The 17,163-nt window shown below is 51.6% G+C and overlaps 2 protein-coding genes across 4 annotated transcripts in view; one reads left to right on the top strand and one right to left on the bottom strand.

Moving 5' to 3' along the window:
* The window catches only part of INO80B (INO80 complex subunit B), a 12,126-nt gene extending 8,457 nt beyond the window's left edge, over nucleotides 1–3,669 (bottom strand). The window contains exon 1 of the mRNA XM_007459410.1: nucleotides 3,574–3,669. Within this exon, the coding sequence (XP_007459472.1) occupies nucleotides 3,574–3,669 (96 nt within the window). The remainder of the gene's footprint in view (nucleotides 1–3,573) is intronic.
* A 682-nt stretch (nucleotides 3,670–4,351) lies between these two features.
* RTKN (rhotekin) overlaps nucleotides 4,352–17,163 on the top strand; it is a 15,105-nt gene continuing 2,293 nt past the window's right edge. The window contains exons 1-10 of one of the 3 annotated variants that reach the window (XM_007459408.1): nucleotides 5,633–5,850; nucleotides 6,204–6,630; nucleotides 12,572–12,771; nucleotides 14,546–14,607; nucleotides 14,705–14,758; nucleotides 14,856–14,973; nucleotides 15,202–15,411; nucleotides 16,108–16,202; nucleotides 16,307–16,413; nucleotides 16,650–16,778. In XM_007459408.1, coding sequence (XP_007459470.1) covers nucleotides 6,559–6,630; nucleotides 12,572–12,771; nucleotides 14,546–14,607; nucleotides 14,705–14,758; nucleotides 14,856–14,973; nucleotides 15,202–15,411; nucleotides 16,108–16,202; nucleotides 16,307–16,413; nucleotides 16,650–16,778 — 1,047 coding nt within the window. In that variant the 5' untranslated portion in view covers nucleotides 5,633–5,850; nucleotides 6,204–6,558. Of the gene's footprint in view, nucleotides 4,579–5,632; nucleotides 5,851–6,203; nucleotides 6,631–12,571; nucleotides 12,772–14,545; nucleotides 14,608–14,704; nucleotides 14,759–14,855; nucleotides 14,974–15,201; nucleotides 15,412–16,107; nucleotides 16,203–16,306; nucleotides 16,414–16,649; nucleotides 16,779–17,163 lie in introns of those variants that run through there. The other 2 variants (XM_007459407.1, XM_007459409.1) reach the window with 2 other exon arrangements.

Below are 17,163 nucleotides of genomic sequence, written 5' to 3'. Positions count from 1 at the left end.
CTTTCCCTATTCTTTGTGACCTTTACAATTTTAAAAAGTATAGGCCTTTGATTCTGTAGTATGTCCGTCAACCTGGATCCATCTGGATTTTCTTCAAGTCAAGACTCTTAAATTCTTGGCAGGAGTACTACTCAAAAAATATTATGCTGTGTTCTTCTCAGTGTATCACATCAGGGGGCACATGACGTCAGCTTATCCCACCACTGATGATGCTAACCTTGATCACCTGCTCAAGGTGGTGTCTGGTAGTTTTCTCCAGTGTAAAGTCACCATTTCTTTTTTTCTAATTTGTTTTCTAATTTTTTAATTTGGCCATGTTGCGTGGCTTTCAGGATCTTAGTTCCCCAACCAGGGATCAAACTCAGGCCCCAGCAATGAAAGCGCCAAATCCTAACCACTAGACAAAGTCACCATTTTCAACTTTGCAGTTAATGGGTATTTTCTGGAGAAATACTCTGAAACTACTCTGATATCCTGTCCCCTATATCAAACTTCCACCCACCAGGCATAATAGCCATTGATGAATATTTTATGAATCAGTTCTACCTTATTAATTGCCAAGTGGTATTCTACTCCCGTTATTCCATCTACATGTGTTAGTTGGCATTCTATGGTGAAGTGGAGCTTTCTTTTCTCCTTACATTCAGTTTCATATGTATTTATTTGTATCGGTATAGATTCCTGTTTCATTCAGTGAGTTGTAATCTATTATTTATTTTGATGCTTAAATTTGTCCAAGATTCGGTCAGTGGGCATTTCTTTAAGATGACTTCTGTGTCCTTCTGACACATCTCCATCATTCCTTTAGCACTTTTTTATTTCCCAGCACTACAGAATGTTTCGGGTTCATCTTGTATTCTCCCTGGATAAGGGGTGAGAACCCTTGGGAGGCCAAGCATATGGCTGAGGTTATGCTGAGGCCACACCAAAGTCTCACCACAGGAAACTGCTGATGAGGATTTCCCTGCTAGTAGAGCCATCCACTCCTCATGAATTCTCCCTGGGTCTTGTTTTCACTCTTTCAAGATTCAAAGTCCAGTTGGTAGCATTCCAGTTGGTTGGCTTAGGCCAACTGCCTACCCCTGGGCTGTCAAGAAGTGGGAGGGAGGATGAATGTCCTTCTCCAGCTGCCATAAAGAGGGTAGAGCCTCAGCCTGCCAGAGTTGTCCACAGTAGGGGTCTGTGTAGAAATAGAAAGATAATTTGAATACTGGGTGGCTAATAAGCCCTTCCCAAATATCTACTTCATAGTTGGGGATACGGAGATACAGATGTAAGAAAAGGAAAAATTGGGAAATATTATGCAGTGAACAAGTGGTATGTGGGTAAATATTTAACGAAATCTCCCCAGGGGAAAAAAAATAGCCCTGGTTTACGGTGTTCGCCTATTTCTGTTGTGTAAAACTCCCACCATGGCCAATTTCATTACTGAGCACAGAGTTGGCAAGACATGTAGTAGCACACCGTGACATAGCATTTCAACCATACGGACACTATAGATGTAAACAACCTCAAGGGATAATGGGAAAATGCAGTAAAATAATTAGGAAGTGATGAATTTTGAGTTTTATCACCTTTGCTTTAATATAATTTATTTAGTTGTGAGTTTTTATGATTCAATTATTAATTAAAGCTGTGTTTAACAGCTGGAATGCACAATTCCAGAAAATTCAGCAATTGTCTCTCACGAGCCAGTATAAGGCATCAGCATGCCATGGCACCAGGCTGTGTCTCAGTGTTTTTCTCTGATGGTGGGGAAAGTGTGCTTTTGTTCATTTATTCTTTACTTTGTATTATCTTTTAAGTGGTAGAATAAGGATTGTTTTAAAAAACTGTATGTGTGTTTTCAAATAAGAATTTAATTAAAAAATAATAACCCCACAGAAACTTTGGCCCTTGTTTCTCTACCATTGGTTGAGAACAGTGTAAGCTGGCTTCCCAAACTCCAGTCACAACCTCCTCCAAATGATTTACACAAATGGATGCCAGACTATGATCTCTAAAATATAACTTTGGTTGTGTCACTCCTTTCCCAAAATCTTCAGTCATATCGAGTGCAAATTCTCTGGCAAGATTTGAGCCCTACTTCCTTTCCAAATGCCCTCCATTCCTCCAGATCTTGTCAGGGGTTTTTAAACCCTTCCTTAGGTCCCATGTCCCACAGGTGTGTGTGTGTGTGTGTGTGTGTGTGTGTGTGTGTGTGTGTGTGTGTGTCCGCGTGCAGCTGAGGGCCTCTGGAGAGGACAAGATGTGGGGCTCCAGCCCCTGCTTCTATCACAGCAGCTCTGATTATATTTCACATGTTCCAGGTGAGATTTCATTTGGAGAAAAAAGCATTCTGCTGCTAAAAAGACAAACATTTGAAATGAACAATTTTAGTCCAAACAGCATGGCTCATCCCAGTCAAGCACTCTCAAATCTGTATGCTTTCTTTAGGCATCTCATTTGTTCACTTACTTCAAGTGATGGTTTATTGAGTACTTTCTATGTGCCAGGCACTGAGCATAAAGCAGTGGACAAGACAGACTCTCCCTCCCTGGGGGAGCTTACAGTTTAGAGGAGTGACAATAGATATTTGAAGAAATTCAGAAACAATGCCTTTCCTTTCCCCTCACTCCTCTTTGAGGTTTATCTCAGAGGCCACAGATTTATAAAATCTTTTGATCTTTCTTTCCTACGACAGAACTCCCTTCTCCATGTACACTTTTGTATGTCAAGGACGTTTGTTGTTTTTCCTGTCCAGCATCCATTCCCTCACCTTCTGGTAGTAGTACCTGGAACAGTCTTTCAGAAACCATATCTCCCTCCCCCATCTCTCTCCCAGCTCACTGGGCTCCATTTGGTTCCCAGGAGTGGGAAGTGACCTAGGCCTGGCCAACTGCCAAATAGAATCCTCCTTAGCCACAGTGATTGGTTCAGGTCTGGCAACTCCTCTGCCTACGTGATTGGTTTGAGATGGGTAAATCGTCCCAAATGGCCCATAGTGAATCCCAGACATGTGTAGGAGCTTCAGGAAACAGATGCTCCCTTTTCTGCTGAATTTAAGTCTGAAAATATTATAGACCCAGAATTTTTGGCAACAATCTTGCTATGCTGTGGAGAGTGAAGCTAACATGGAGGAAAGTAGAGCCAGATGAAGGAGAGGGATGAAATCCTTGTGACGCTGAATGCCTGGGTCAAGCCACAACTAAAGCCTGACCCCTGGATATTATTGTTCCTTAAGCCATATATTTCCCCTTTTGCCAAAGTAATTTTAAGTCAGGTTTTCTAAAAGAATGTTGAGTAATTTGTCATAGCAGAGCAGTTCTAACCTGGCCTCTCTAAAGCTATAAGCTGGTATTTCTCTGGCTCTGGCTGTGAAGGAGCCCCACTCTCTCTCGAATTCTCCCCAGTAAGTTCATAAGTCCCCAGAAAACTCCTCACGTGTGGTCAGCAAGCTAATCCTCTGCCATTTCCTTCTGTCCCAGGAGGCTGGGGGTGGCCCCCTTTTCTGCAGAAGCTGTGAATCCTAACCCTGTCTCAGCCACCCAGCAAAAGAACTGAGAGCCCATTTGAGGTCACAGATATCCTCACCCTCTTAAGGCACTTAAAGTCTGGGTCCAGGGAGCTGAGGTCGCTGGTGCCCCATCCAAGGGCACAAAGGTGCTGCACCTGGTCGTTTTTCTTCATAGCTGCACTTACGGGGTGCTTGTCTTGTGCCAGGAACTATGCTGGGCATTTTACGCTCGTTCTCATATGTAATCCTCATAGCGACCTGAGGAGTGGAGGTAATTACTGTATCCCCATTGCACAAGTAAGAAAACTGAAGCTCAGAAAGTTCAGTGACAGAGCCAAGGATCCATGGTTAGTAAGTAACAGAACGGGGTTACCAGACACGTGAATTGCGGCCACTAGGGACGGAGGGGAACTTTAGTGGGTAGGGGGACGAAGAAAGGACATTTGGGACTGTAGGAAGTTGAAACAGTCGCCTCAGATGCTGCTTAGAGGTGAGATTGGGCGCCATCCCAAGGCCGGGCTGTGTGCCTCTCGGCGATCCCTGGGCCTCGGGATTTTCCGCGCGCAGGGAGTCTGGCTAGCCGAGTCGGGGCGGCAGGGGGGCGGAGCTTCTCTGGGCTTGCCCCTTGCCCAGGTGAGGCGCTGGCTCCCCGGGCAGGAAGGGACGACGCGCCGCCTCAGTGCTTGCGACGTGTAGGGTGCCCCGGCTGTCGGGCCAGGCCTGTTTGGGGCCCGGGACTGGCCCGGCGGGCAGCACCTTTGGCGGGGGCGGGGGGGTTGAAGTGGAGGGAGAGCGTGCCGCGCCCTGCCCGGCCCAGGTGTCGTCTCCGGGGGCGGAGTTTGGGAACCGGGCCGTGGGAGATTCCCGGCCGGACTAGCTGGCAGTAGTCGAGGGACAGAAGCCTACGAGACAAGGCAGGGCCGGGCGGCGCGGGGAGTGCAGAGGGCAGGCAAAGGCGTGGGACCGCCAGCATGTTCTCCCGAAACCACCGGAGCCGGGTCACCGTGGCCAGGGGCTCCGCCCTGGAGATGGAGTTCAAACGCGGCCGCTTCCGACTCAGCCTCTTCTGCGACCCACCGGAGGTGAGAGACCCGCGTCCCTGCCTTCCCCTCCCCGAGCTGCTGGCCGCCTGGGCCTCCCGCCCCGCCCGCGCGCGCCGAGGGGCGGAGACGCCGCGGGTCTGGTGCAAACCCGCGCGAACCGTCTGCACGTTAATCGCACCGTGCTGCCCCAGACATTACCTGGCCCAGTTGGGATGATTTGCCTCCGCCTGGAAAAATCTCGGGTTGGCTTCAATTTAAGGGGCCCTAGGCTCGATTCCCAAAATGTGCCTTACCCCGGTCCTTCCCGGCATCCCGGAGCAAAGGGCGGTGTGCAACCAGGCGGGCTCTAACAGATTCCTGGCCTGGGCGCCCGCTCCTTCCCTGGGCTCCAGCCGCAACCCACAACCTGTCTCAACCGTCTGGGACAGCCTCCATCATCAATCCTGACTTCTCCGCCAGGTCTGCCCCCTTCTCTGAAACCCTCCCCAGCGGCTCCTCTGTGGCTGGGAGAATCGGGAGTGAGGGGGTTCCTTATTAAAGATTTGGGATTACTTCCCGCACTCAAACTTTCAGCCTCCTTTCCTGGGGCCTAAGAGGAGTCCAGCCTGTACAATTGCCTCCTCGGCCCACCACTCTACACGTTGCTCAGGTCTGAGCCTTACCTGGAACTCCCTAAAGAGGCTCAGGAGGGTCTGAAAGATGTGGGGCTGAGCTAGGACTGAGAGGGCGAGTAGCTACAGCAGAGGCTGTCCCCAAGGTCAGCTCTCCTTTCCTGCTTGGCCTGGAAAGGGTTAAGTGAGAGGGCCTTCCTCACCCCTCCCTGCCGGGATTCCAGGCCTGGCTTCTGGGCTTCTGCACTTTACCCTACAGCCTGCCCAGAACAAAGGCTCTTTCACACCGGTGTCCCAGTGTCCCGGGCCTTCGCTGAATTTGAAGCTAGTGGGCCTCGGGGAGAGGACCTCTGTCGGGTCCAGCATAAGCAACGCCGCGTGGGGCCAGTGTGGGGGAGTGAGGGGCAGGCCCAGGGACCCGGAGGAGGGGCCTGTGAGCTGGGGCCGCCCCCGGGATAAGCCCGGCCTTTTGGGGGCCGTAGCGGAGGAGCCGGGGCGGAGCCGCTGGGACCCGGCGGAGCGGTATGTGACTCCGTGGGCCTGGGGTGGAGGGGGGTGGCAAAGCTGCAGCTGGCTGGGAATCGGGGCTGGTTTCCTGTCTGGAAGGGAAGGGGCCCTCAGAGGGGAGCGGGGGGCAGCAGCAGCTAGGCACACCCCTGCCTTTCTCCCTCCGTCTCCTCCCTTCTGCTGGAAAAGCGAGGTAATCGTGAACCCAGGGTGGGGCGGGTTGGATGGGGGCCCCAAGTTGGAAGAGGTGGCCCTGGGGGTTGAGCCGCATTTACCCCTCTGTCCCACTCCCTGGGCTCACTCAGTAAGGTCCTCACCGTTATCCTTCTTCCTCAAACTAAGCCAGAACCCCTTTCAGAAAGCAACCTCCTGACAAACCCCACGACTCTGTAGAACCCGCATGAAGTGTCCCCTCCCTGCCCCCTTCCAGTTGTGCCTGCCCCTCACACCCTACCGCACACAGATTCTCTGTCCACCAGGCCAGGGATGTGGGCGGGGGCTGGGGAGGGGCCAGAGTCGGAATGAAAGAGCCTTTTTCTTCCACAGCTGGGAGAACAGCTGCCACCAAAGCAAGACTGGACACTCTGTGCCCAGAGTCCCCTCTGCAGCTGGCCTCCTCTCCGGGGACCCTGCTCATCCTCACCTCGCTTTCCTTTCCCTCCATGCCTGGCTCCCATCAGGGCCCTGGAACAGCGGTAGGCAAGGAAAGTTTGTCACAGCAGCCAGAGGGGTCTAACGGGAGCGCAAGAGGGACAGGGGCTGCCTCTGCCCTCTGTCCAAGAACTGCCCACCTCTTTCAAGACCAGGGGAGCAGCGGGAGGAATTGTGGGGCAGCGTGGTGCTTGCTCGCCCCACCCTTCTGAGGGGTCAACAAGGGAAGGGGCACCTGGGGGGCACAGAGATGCAGGACAGATTGCACATCCTGGAGGACCTGAATATGCTCTACATCCGGCAGATGGCGCTCAGCCTGGAGGTAACGCCCCCACCCCTGGAGTGCACCTCCTCCACAGCATCCCAGCCCATCTCTGCTCTGCCCTTTCCTGCTGGGGCTGAGCGGGGAGAGCAGAGTCTGCTCCAAGTGGGGAGAGGGATAGGTGGTTCTGTAAGCCCTTCGTTGGGTGCTCCGTGTGGACCCAGGTTCAGTTCTGCCAATTAGAGTACTGTGTTGGCAACAGGGTCTTCACACCTATTTCTGGAAGCTCTGTGGTTTGGTGTGGATGTGTGTTCTGGGGCTGAGGGCTCCTTTTAGGTATGGGAAGAAGAGGGGAGTTCAACGTGAGAGGTTTGCAGGAAGGAGATGGTCTTAGCAGAGAAGGGGAAGAGGACTCTAGGGCAGGATTCTGTGGCCCTGAAGATTGCAGGGAGATGTTTATTCTTTTTTTTTTTAAATAGACTTATTTTATTTTTTTAAAATTAGTTAATTAATTAATTTTTGGCTGCATTGGGTCTTTGTTGCTGCTCACTGGCTTTCTCTAGTTGCGGCGAGCGGGGGGTTACTCATCATTGCAGCGCACAGGCTTTTCTCATTGCTGTGGCTTCTCTTGTTGCGGAGCATGGGCTCTAGGCACGCAGGCTTCAGTAGCTGTGACACGCAGGCTCCAGAGCGCAGGCTCAGTAGTTGTGGCACACGGGCTTAGTTGCTCTGCGGCATGTGGGATCTTCCCAGACCAAGGGTTGAACCCGTGTCCCCTGCATTGGCAGCCGGATTCGTAACTACTGCGCCAACTGGGAAGTCCTTTTTTTTTTTAGTTTTTGGCCGCACCCCACAGCATGTGCGGTCTTAGTTCCCCGACCAGGGATCGAACCCACACCTCCTGCAGAGGTTAAGGCAGAGTCTTAACCACTGGACTGCCGGGGATGTCCCTCATTTATTTATTCTTAATCACATTTATTGAACACCTACTATATGTCAGCTTCTTTCTAGATCTTGGGATACCTCAGTGAACAAAACAGGAAAGGTCCATTCTACTGGGGGAACAGACAAGAAGCATACAAACAAATAATCTCACACAGTGAAATTATGATGAAAACGGGGGGGTGTAATAAAAATCGGGTAGGGGGGGCAGCATTAGATGTAGGAGCCAGGGAAGGCCTCTGTGAGCTCTTTGAGCTGTGACCAGAAGGATATGAAGATATGTAAAGATGGGAGGAAGGGCTTTCCAGACAGAGGGAATAGTAAGGGCAAAAGGCTCTTAAATGAGGATGATGGTGATATGTTTTTGGAAGAGGGAGAGCCAGTGGGGCTGGAACATAATAGCTGGGGTCGAGCTGATGGGTGGAAGCCAGATTATGCAGGGCTTTGTAGTCCATGACAAGGCATTTAGATCTTACTCTAAGTGTGATGTTGGCTCCTGGAAGGGTTTTAAGCAGGGGAACAACTTATCTGATGTTTTTAAATGATGGCTGTTGTGTTTGAAAGGAATAGGCTAGGCAGGGGTGGGGGTTGGGAGGGAGAAGGGTTGGCCAGACGAATAGCAGAAGACCACCAGCTAGGAGGTCATTATAGCCTTAGGGGAGTGAACCTGGTGGTATGGATTAAATGCTCATGGTGGAGATAGGGAGAAGGGGGTGGATTTCAGATGATGGTGGTAGATCTGACAGGGCTTGCTGACGTACTGGACATGTGGGTGCAGCCAAGAGGGGGCTCCAGGATGATTCTCTGGTGTGTGGCTAAGCAACTGGGCGATGTGGTCATTTACTGAGATGGGGAAGAGAGAGGAAGCTGTGGAAGTGACTGCCTGAACCAGGCAGGGGGTTGCTGCTGAGGGAGGTCAGAGGCAGGACAGCAGAGAGTCCAGCTCAGAAGGGGAATTTATTGCACATGTGTTTGTACCCTCAACCGGGTCCCCACTCCCTAGATCATGATTTTTTACGAGTCAATCATGGCAGTCTTCACCAACAAATCCACGCATGGCCTCACAATCTTTCTCAGCTCAACCTTGGCATAAATTATGCAGGCTGTGTCCTTCATAAGGGCACTGCATAGTGGCAGGAGTCCTGGTCTGGTTTCAGGTGGTGTGAGGAGAGGACACCTTTATCTAATTTGTTTGCCTGGAGAGGATCATCTTTTTCTAAAATGGAGAAAGGTGCCCAAGGATCCCACTGGGACTCTGACACTACATATTGTCCTGTGTTGGCATATGAGATAAAACCTATTTGCCATCCCTAGTCCTCTGCACTGTCCATGTTACTAGTTACATGTGGCTATTAACTTTAAAATTTAGTTAATTAAAATGAAATAAAATAAAACATTTAGTTCCTTAATTACTCTAGCCACATTTCATGTGCTAGATGGCTACTGAACATTTCCATCATTGCAGAAGATCTTATTGGCCATGGCTGGTCTAGGTATTTAAATGTTCGAATTCTGCATGCCTCCCCCTCCATGTAATTTTTTTTTTTTTTTTTTTTTTTTTTGGTGGTACGCGGGCCTCTCACTGTTGTGGCCTCTCCCATTGCAGAGCACAGGCTCCGGACGCACGGGCTCAGTGGCGATGGCTTACGGGCCCAGCCGCTCCGCGGCATGTGGGATCTTCCTGGACCAGGGCACGAACCTGTGTCCCCTGCATCGGCAGGCAGACTCCCAGCCACTGCGCCACCAGGGAAGCGCCCATGTAATTTTTCTTCATAGGAGCTCTGCCCAAGTTCTGGGGAAGAGGAGGGGCTTAGATTTCACTTTGATCATCTCTCATTCAGTTTTGGGTTGGTTGAGGGTGCTGTGTTCTTTCTCCAGGAAGCTCAGCAGTTCCCCAACCCCCATCCCATTGATGTTTCAGGGATTAGCAAGAGAGGTAGTCGTGGAAGTGTAAATTCAAGAAGACTTTCTGGACGAGGCTACTTAAGCTGCAATTAAAGGGAAGGTGGGAGTGCTGGGACCAGGTAGGGGTTAGACTTTCCCATTTAATCCTCAAACAGTAGGAGGTGGAATTACCACGCCCTCCCACCCCCAGTTTACAAACAGAGGCTCCAGAGGTTAAGTTCTCATGGCTAGTCAAATTCCTAAGCCAGGATTTGAATTTAGCCCTGGTGGAGATTCTAAAGGGAACATAAGGTGATGAGAAGCAGAGAGGGAAGTCAGAGATGGAAGGGAGTGGGAGGAACTGGAAAGGATGTCCAGAGAGGGCCTAATGTGTGCTGGGGCTTCTGCCCATGACTCATCCTCCTTCAGCCCCTTGGGCCCTGAGCGGAGTCCAGCTTAGGGCTCTTTCCCGGGGAGTCTGGTGAAAGTACTGCTGGCTTGGGAAGAGAGGGTGTGTGGGTGGGGAGGGGGGCGACATGGAGCTATACCTGAGGTACGGAGATGGGGGTGAAGCTCCGGGATCCAGAACCTGCGTCAGGATTCCCGAGATGCTCTGCCTAAAGGGTGGGAGATTTCTATGGCACTGTCCACCGAGGGCCGTGGGAGAATGGATTCGGACCCGAGTGCATGGGGGGAGAGTGGTAGCCAGGGTGTCTGCACCCCCAGTCCGACTCATCCAGGCTGGATACAGCGACTTCTCTGCAGCCCCAGTTATTCCGATGTATACACTATCCCCTTCCCGCATGCACCCGGGCTAGGAGTCATCTTGGAGGGCAACTGCAACCCGGAGGGGCCCCCTGGCCTCCGGCAGCTCCGGAGCCTGGAGCCCTTTCTAGGGTGAGGCCGGTGCTCCCTGAGGTACCGTTCCTCCGCGACTAGGTCTCTGTGGTTAGCACCACCCGGAGCCTAACCGGGCCAATCGTACGGAGGGACTGAGGGACCGCCTGCGTCCCGGAGCCCCTCGGTCGGCAGTTGGTAGATGATGTCATCGGCCCTCGCTGCGGGCGGGGCGGCTCCCGGTGTACCGGGGCTGTGCGGCTCCCCGGACCAGGGACAGTGCCTGCGTTGCGCCGCACGTGCAATGGACAGGGCTAGGGAAGAATTCGTGAGTGCTGGAGCCGGGACCAAAAGGCTAGTCAGGAGGTGGCCTGCGGACGCTGCTCGGCCCCACCCCCCTCACCTGTTTGGGGGTGTTTGTGGTAGAAGCTAGATGCAGAATGGGATGGGGGTTGGCAAGCAGCAAACCGTAGCAGAGGTGGGACCCTGGTGCAGGCAGTCATGGTGGGGGTGGGGGCAGCTGTGTAGTCTGAGAGGGCTTCCTGGCGGAGGCGGCGTAGGTACCCGGTTGGCCTATTTCTGAAGGTTCAGGAAGGGAAATGTGGATAGTGAGGGTGATGAGGTGAGGTGAGACGTGATGAAAGTCTGGCCCAGCTCAAGTAGGGAGGGAAGAATCAGCAGGGAGGCTGGACACGGCAATTCCCGGAAGCAGGAATTTAGGGTGTTGAGGTCTTGGAGACTTGAAGGCTGGAGTCATCAGGAAAGAAGCAAGGGCACATAGTGTGGAAAAGAGCTGGTGTGAGGGCGAAGACAGGTTTTGGTTTTGTGCAGTCACATTCATCCTCCTCTTCCAACCCTGTGACTCCACTTGGCTTGCCTTCTGATTTGTACACTGTAATAGGGTTAGTTTTCCACCTCTTCGCTGAAGCCTTCCCCATCACCTCAGCCAGAAACAAATAGGGTCTGTTTCCTGTGAGCGTGGTTGTGCCATGACATGGCACTTATGGAGCAGCCATTAATGTCTGCATCTCTCACCTCCCAGCTGGATTTCAAAGATGGAGCTTTGGACAGCGCAGGGGTGCTCCCATGTTATTGGGGGAATGCTACTGGGCTGAAGTAGCATCATTAAAATAAGCACCCCACCCCCATGCATACCATATGCTGTGCATTGGGCACTGTGCTAACTGCCTACTCACTCCTGACTTGCTTCACCTGTTTTCCCATCCTCATTCCTTGCCTCTGTCCTTACCTCCCAGACTCAGAGGGCCAGCAGATGGCAGGTTCCCAAATTTGGGGTGTGTACTGCTTTCTGTGCAGCACGGATGAACACTGTAGGCGGTATGCTCCTTCTCCACTGACCTCTTGCCAGCTAAACGTCCTCTCTCATCACTTGAGTCTTTGGGGTAAGCCAGGATGGCCTTTACTCTCTGTGGCCATTCCCTTTAGGTGGTAGTTCTCAGCCTGGGCTGCACCTCAGAGTCACTTGGGTAATTTTCCAAAAAATGCACATGCCCCACTCGTAGAGATTCTTATTCTGCTACTCTGAGGTGGGGTCTCGTGATTTATTATTTTTTTTTAACTCAGAAGATTTAATTTTTTAAAAGGTAACACAATTTCCAATAGTACAGTAGTAAAGGAGCGTATATATAAAGTATCATAAATTGATTTTCCATTCCTGGCTCCAAGCCCCACAGCCACTACTATTTTATGCATGTCTATCGATATGTATATGCATATACATATATATATATATATATATATATATACACACACACACACATATAGTGTACAAATGGTAGCATGCTGTAATACTGTTCTTTCTTTTCTCACTTCATATATTTTGAAGATTGCTTCATTTTTGCACACATGTCTACCTTACTCTTTAATGTCTGCAATAGTCCATATTTCATGGTATAGATGTGCTATAACTTATTTAACCAATGCCCTATTGAAGGACTTTTAATCTTGGTGTTTTAAAATGATGCTGCAATGAATATGGCTCTGCCCACAAGTGTAACTATATCTGTAGGATAAACTCCTAGGTTTTGGATAGCTGGATCAAAGGATATGTGAATTTGTAGTTTTTACAGATTTTTCCAAATTGCGCTCAAAAGAGGCTGAAAAAATTTATACTCCCAGAGGGAGTATAAATTTTAACAAAGTCTCTCTGGTTATTTCTGGGCTGCTGAGGTTGAGACTCAACCCTTGACCTTTAGTTGCCTGAAACATAAGTTTCTTGTCAGTTTCTTGTGGACCACAGTCCACTTGGGAATGAAGGGTGCTTCAACCTGTCCCCCAATTGACATTTCCTTCTCATCCTTATCCCCACTCCGGCTAGGACACAGAGTTGCAAAGAAAGCTAGACCATGAGATCCGGATGAGGGAAGGGGCCTGCAAGCTGCTGGCGGCCTGCTCCCAGCGAGAGCAGGCTCTGGAAGCCACCAAGAGCCTGCTAGTGTGCAACAGCCGCATCCTCAGCTACATGGGCGAGCTGCAGCGGCGCAAGGAGGCGCAGGTGCTGAGGAAGACAGGCCGGCGGTGAGCAAGGGGCAAGCGAGGCTTTATGGGAGTAGTGGCGCAGTGTGTGTGTTTATGGAGTATGGAGTATGGAGCACCCTGAAGATGACTTCCTGTTGAAGACTTACCAGGGTCCTAGAAGACACCTTGGTGTTTTACCACCACAGTGTGCTGCCCAGAGGTGCGCTAGTGAGTTGCAAGACACTGGCTCAGGAAAGCCAGTGTATCTGGTGAAAGGCTGGCAGTCTGAGGAGTAGTAATGCAAAAGTGCTAATTTGCTAAGCTCTGCCTGTGATCTGATGAGTCTGGCTGGCTGGCTTCTGGAAAGCTAATTTTCTCATAGCTGGTTCACCAAATGGCCAATTTGCTAAATGACCAATTTACTGTAACTGACAATAGTTCATTGTACCTGGGGTTTGCCTCATTAGAGTCAGGGATTGGGAAAAGAAATAATAATAAAAAAAAATTTTGAGGGAAAGCCTACTCATTCACATAAATTAGATTGTGCACTAAAAGGACTCAACTCTTGGATGTGAAACACAACCTACACTGGCATTAGACTCTGCTGATCTGACAAATCTGTAGTGAAATGGTTGAGGCGATGCTCTGGTAAAACTAAAATGTGGGAAAAAATATTTGGCAAATTGATCATTCTGAGAACTGACCATTTTTGGTGAACTGGTCATTTGGAAAACTGGCTTCTGGCAAAGTAACCTGCTTGATCCCACAAGGCTGAGTGGGGAGAAGGTCCAGGCCCCTCACCGACATAGTGTCATCCCAGCTCATCCATGAAGGCTGACACAAGGAGAGGTTGCCAGGAGGCCTCCAGAGTTCACCCATGAAGACACCAGGGGAAGGCTGCTCCATAAAGTTAAACGAAGAGCAAGCAGGCATGGGGACACCTTCTACTGTGAGTTTGCTGTCTCTTAAGAGGCAGCCATTGACAGGCTCTGCCCTGCCCAAGTCCCCACACAGCCCATACAGTGTGATCTGAGGTGCACCCCACGTCCCTGGCAGCTAAACACATTGCCATCAATGCCACATCATTTAGTTTAAGGCTAAGTCACTAATTTCATTATAATGAATTATAAATTAGTATGGATAAGCTGGCCATCACCTTAGGAGAGGGACACATGCTCGGTGAGTCCAATGATGGGCGGGGAGGGGAGGAAGGCCGGATGTGCCCCCTGCAGTGGGGGGACTGGGGGAACTTGGGGCACTGGGAAGGTTCGGCCCATCTAGCCAGAAGGGTAGAGGAGAAATCAAAGCTGGGGGGGAGGATGGAGAGAGATTTGCAGTAAACGGAACACAAATCTTCCCTACTTGGGTTCCTGATTTTCTGACTGATCCAGTACCCTCCTTTATTGAAGTGATGAGATGGTGGAGACAAGCAGCCTCCTTTGTTATTAAAAACAAAGCCTGCAAACTCCTCCAAGCCTGGGGCTTAATGGGGAAGAGTCCTTAAAAGGGAGTCTCTCTCTGTGGGCACCTGTGTCCTCAAGCCCCACTTCTCCCTGGCAGGAGTCTGGGGAGGTGGTCAGGAAGGGTGCTTGTGCGGGGCGTGGCCTGAGCTTGTACTGTGTGTGTGAGCTAAGAGCCTTTAACATTCCCAAGCCCAGCAACCTCCTGGGTGCAACTGACAACTCTCCCTAACAGTCCTTCAGCCCTGCCATGTCAGCCTGGCTGGTACCTGGCAGCTGGGTCCTGGGCCAGGGGTGTCCTAGAGCCCTTGGGAACCAGAGCCAGGGGGAATAGTGTCAAGAGGCCAGGCTAGGACGTTGTGATTTGCCCACAGGCCTTCTGACAGTGGGCCGCCCGCTGAGCGCTCCCCATGCCGTGGCCAGGTCTGCATTTCTGGTAAGAAGCACAACTACCCCAGCTGTTGGCATTCTTTGCCCAATGATAAGATCTCCTGCCCCATCTCAACATCTATTCCTACCCGTCTGCCCCTTAGATCTCCGGATTCCACTCATGTGGAAGGACACAGAATATTTCAAGAACAAAGGCGGTGAGTTCCACACATGTGGGACAAATTTAAGGGAGTGACCCTGAGATTGGAGGTCCCTGTGGGGCACGTCTTTGCCAGTTTTGCTCTCTGTCCCCAGACCTGCACCGTTGGGCTGTGTTCTTGCTGCTGCAGATAGGGGAACACATTCAGGACACGGAGATGATCCTGGTGGACAGGACCCTCACAGACATCTCCTTTCAGAACAACGTGCTCTTGTGAGTATGAGTACCTTATCCCTATGGCTCCCACCTTTCTCTACTCTGCTCGAATCCTTGGATGAGGTAGCCACAGGGGAGGGGAGGGAGAGGAGAGGGAGGAAGGGAGATGGGCCTTCCCTGTGGAGCTGTCCTGTACTTGCATGACATCCATCCTCCACCACAGTGCCGCTCCCTGGACTTCCCCAGACCATCCTCCTGTCCTCTCTTCCTCCCATATTCCTATAGTGCTGAGGCAGGGCCAGACTTTGAACTGCGGCTGGAGCTGTATGGGGCCTGCGTGGAAGAGGAGGGGGCCCTGGCTGGAGCCCCCAAGAGGCTTGCCACCAAACTCAGCAGCTCGCTAGGCCGCTCCTCGGGGAGGCGTGTGCGGGCATCGCTGGAGACAGCTGGGGGCTCAGGGAGCAGTCCCATCTTGCTCCCCACCCCAGCTGTTGGGTAAGGCCCTGTATTCCCCCACTGCCTTCAGCTGGCCACAGGTGACCTCTGAGCTGTGTTGAGCATGCAGAACTTATTTTGCACTGCTGCCAGGACATGCAGACAGATATGAATAAGCAGTGGTCACATAGCTGGGAGGCACTCTGGCCTGTACCTCAGGGCTTGTACCCCGAGCCAACTGAGAAGACCAGTAGGAATGCAGGAAGAGCTAGGCTCTGGGGTCATCACTTTTTGGCAGCAGCAAATACATCTTATGAGGATAGAACAGAGTGCCCCTGGTTGAAGCAGGGTAGCCTGGGTCCTGTGGTGTTGCCTACAGGAACCTGGAGGCACCTAGTGGAACCACTGGGTCTCTGAGCAGCAGTTTGAAAACCTTCCAGGTAATGAGGAGAATGCTTACTTTGGAGACAGATATAGATTCAAATTCCAACTCTAAGCTATATTTATGGGCAGATATCTTAACCTCTTTAAGCCTCAAGCTGCCTCAGGGCTGTTGTGGGAACACAGTGGGATAACATATTCAAAGCACAGGCCCCGTCACTTAGCACGAGTGCAGTAAATGTTCCAACCCCTGTGGGGGAGGCAAGCTAGTTTTCTGTGGGGCAGCCTGAACAATGGGGCAGACCTGCTCAGCTTATAGCTCCTGCCATCCAGCATGCCCCTCATTAGGCTGCTGCCCACTTCTCTGTCCTGCAGTGGTCCTCGTTACCACCTCTTGGCTCATACCACACTCACCCTGGCAGCAGTGCAAGATGGGTTCCGCACACATGACCTGACCCTCGCCGGTCATGGTGAGTATGTGTGTATGTGGGGGATGCTGGATGGTGAGAAGAGGGGCCGTTGGATGGTCCCCTTCACATTCCCCACCCTCACCCTGCACTTCCTCCTCCCCCAGAGGAGAACCCCGCCTGGCTGCCCCTTTATGGTAGTGTGTGTTGCCGTCTGGTGGCTCAGCCTTTCTGCATGACTCAGCCTACTGCAAGTGGTATCCTCAGGGTGCAGGTGAGGGGCCCTGAGGAGTGGAAGGGAACAGGGAGAAGGCAGAGGAAAGCCAGATGACCCAGGAATCAAATAACTATTGAAAGAGCAAGATCTGGGTGGAGGAAGGAGGGGCATGGCAAGACGAGAGGAGGATCAGACAGGAGGGTGGGCAGAAAGGAGCAGTTTCTCTGTGGGGGGCTGGGAAGAAGGGTGTTGGGGGTGTGATTCCCCTAGGAAACCTTGAGTCATTTATGCAGCGAACTGGGGAGCTGCAAGACTGGGTGCGAGTGCATGGAGTCTTGAAAGGCACAAACCTCTTCTGTTACCGGCAACCAGAAGACACGGACACTGGGGAGGAGCCGCTGTTTACTATTGCGATCAACAAGGTGATGCATCCCTGGTGGTGAAGCCACCCAGGTGGCGGGGTTCGGGAGCTTCTCCATCAGGCCCCAGGAGGGCAGGCACAGACCTCAAAGAGATCAAAGCTAGCCTCCTGTTCCAAACAGCACCACACCCAGCTTCAGGGCCAGGGTTGTTGGGACCATATTCTCCCCAACCAGCATCACTGGAAAATGATCGTCCCTTCTGCTCACCAACCTTAGGCCCTGCCAAGTCTCAGAGAGGGTTCTATAGCCAGTTTAGGACTTTTCATCCTCCTTCCATCTTTCCCCGCAGATTCAATCTGCATCTCCCTCACCGTTTCCTGGTTTTCTCTCCCAACCCAAGTCCAAGGACCCTCTTTGTTTCCTAGCCCTTTTGCTAGCATTCCTG

Source organism: Lipotes vexillifer, unplaced genomic scaffold, assembly GCF_000442215.2.
Source record: "Lipotes vexillifer unplaced genomic scaffold, Lipotes_vexillifer_v1.1 scaffold51, whole genome shotgun sequence".
Lineage (NCBI taxonomy): Eukaryota > Metazoa > Chordata > Mammalia > Artiodactyla > Lipotidae > Lipotes > Lipotes vexillifer.
Note: the sequence above shows the minus strand (reverse complement) of the source record. Positions and strands in the feature narration are given on the sequence as shown.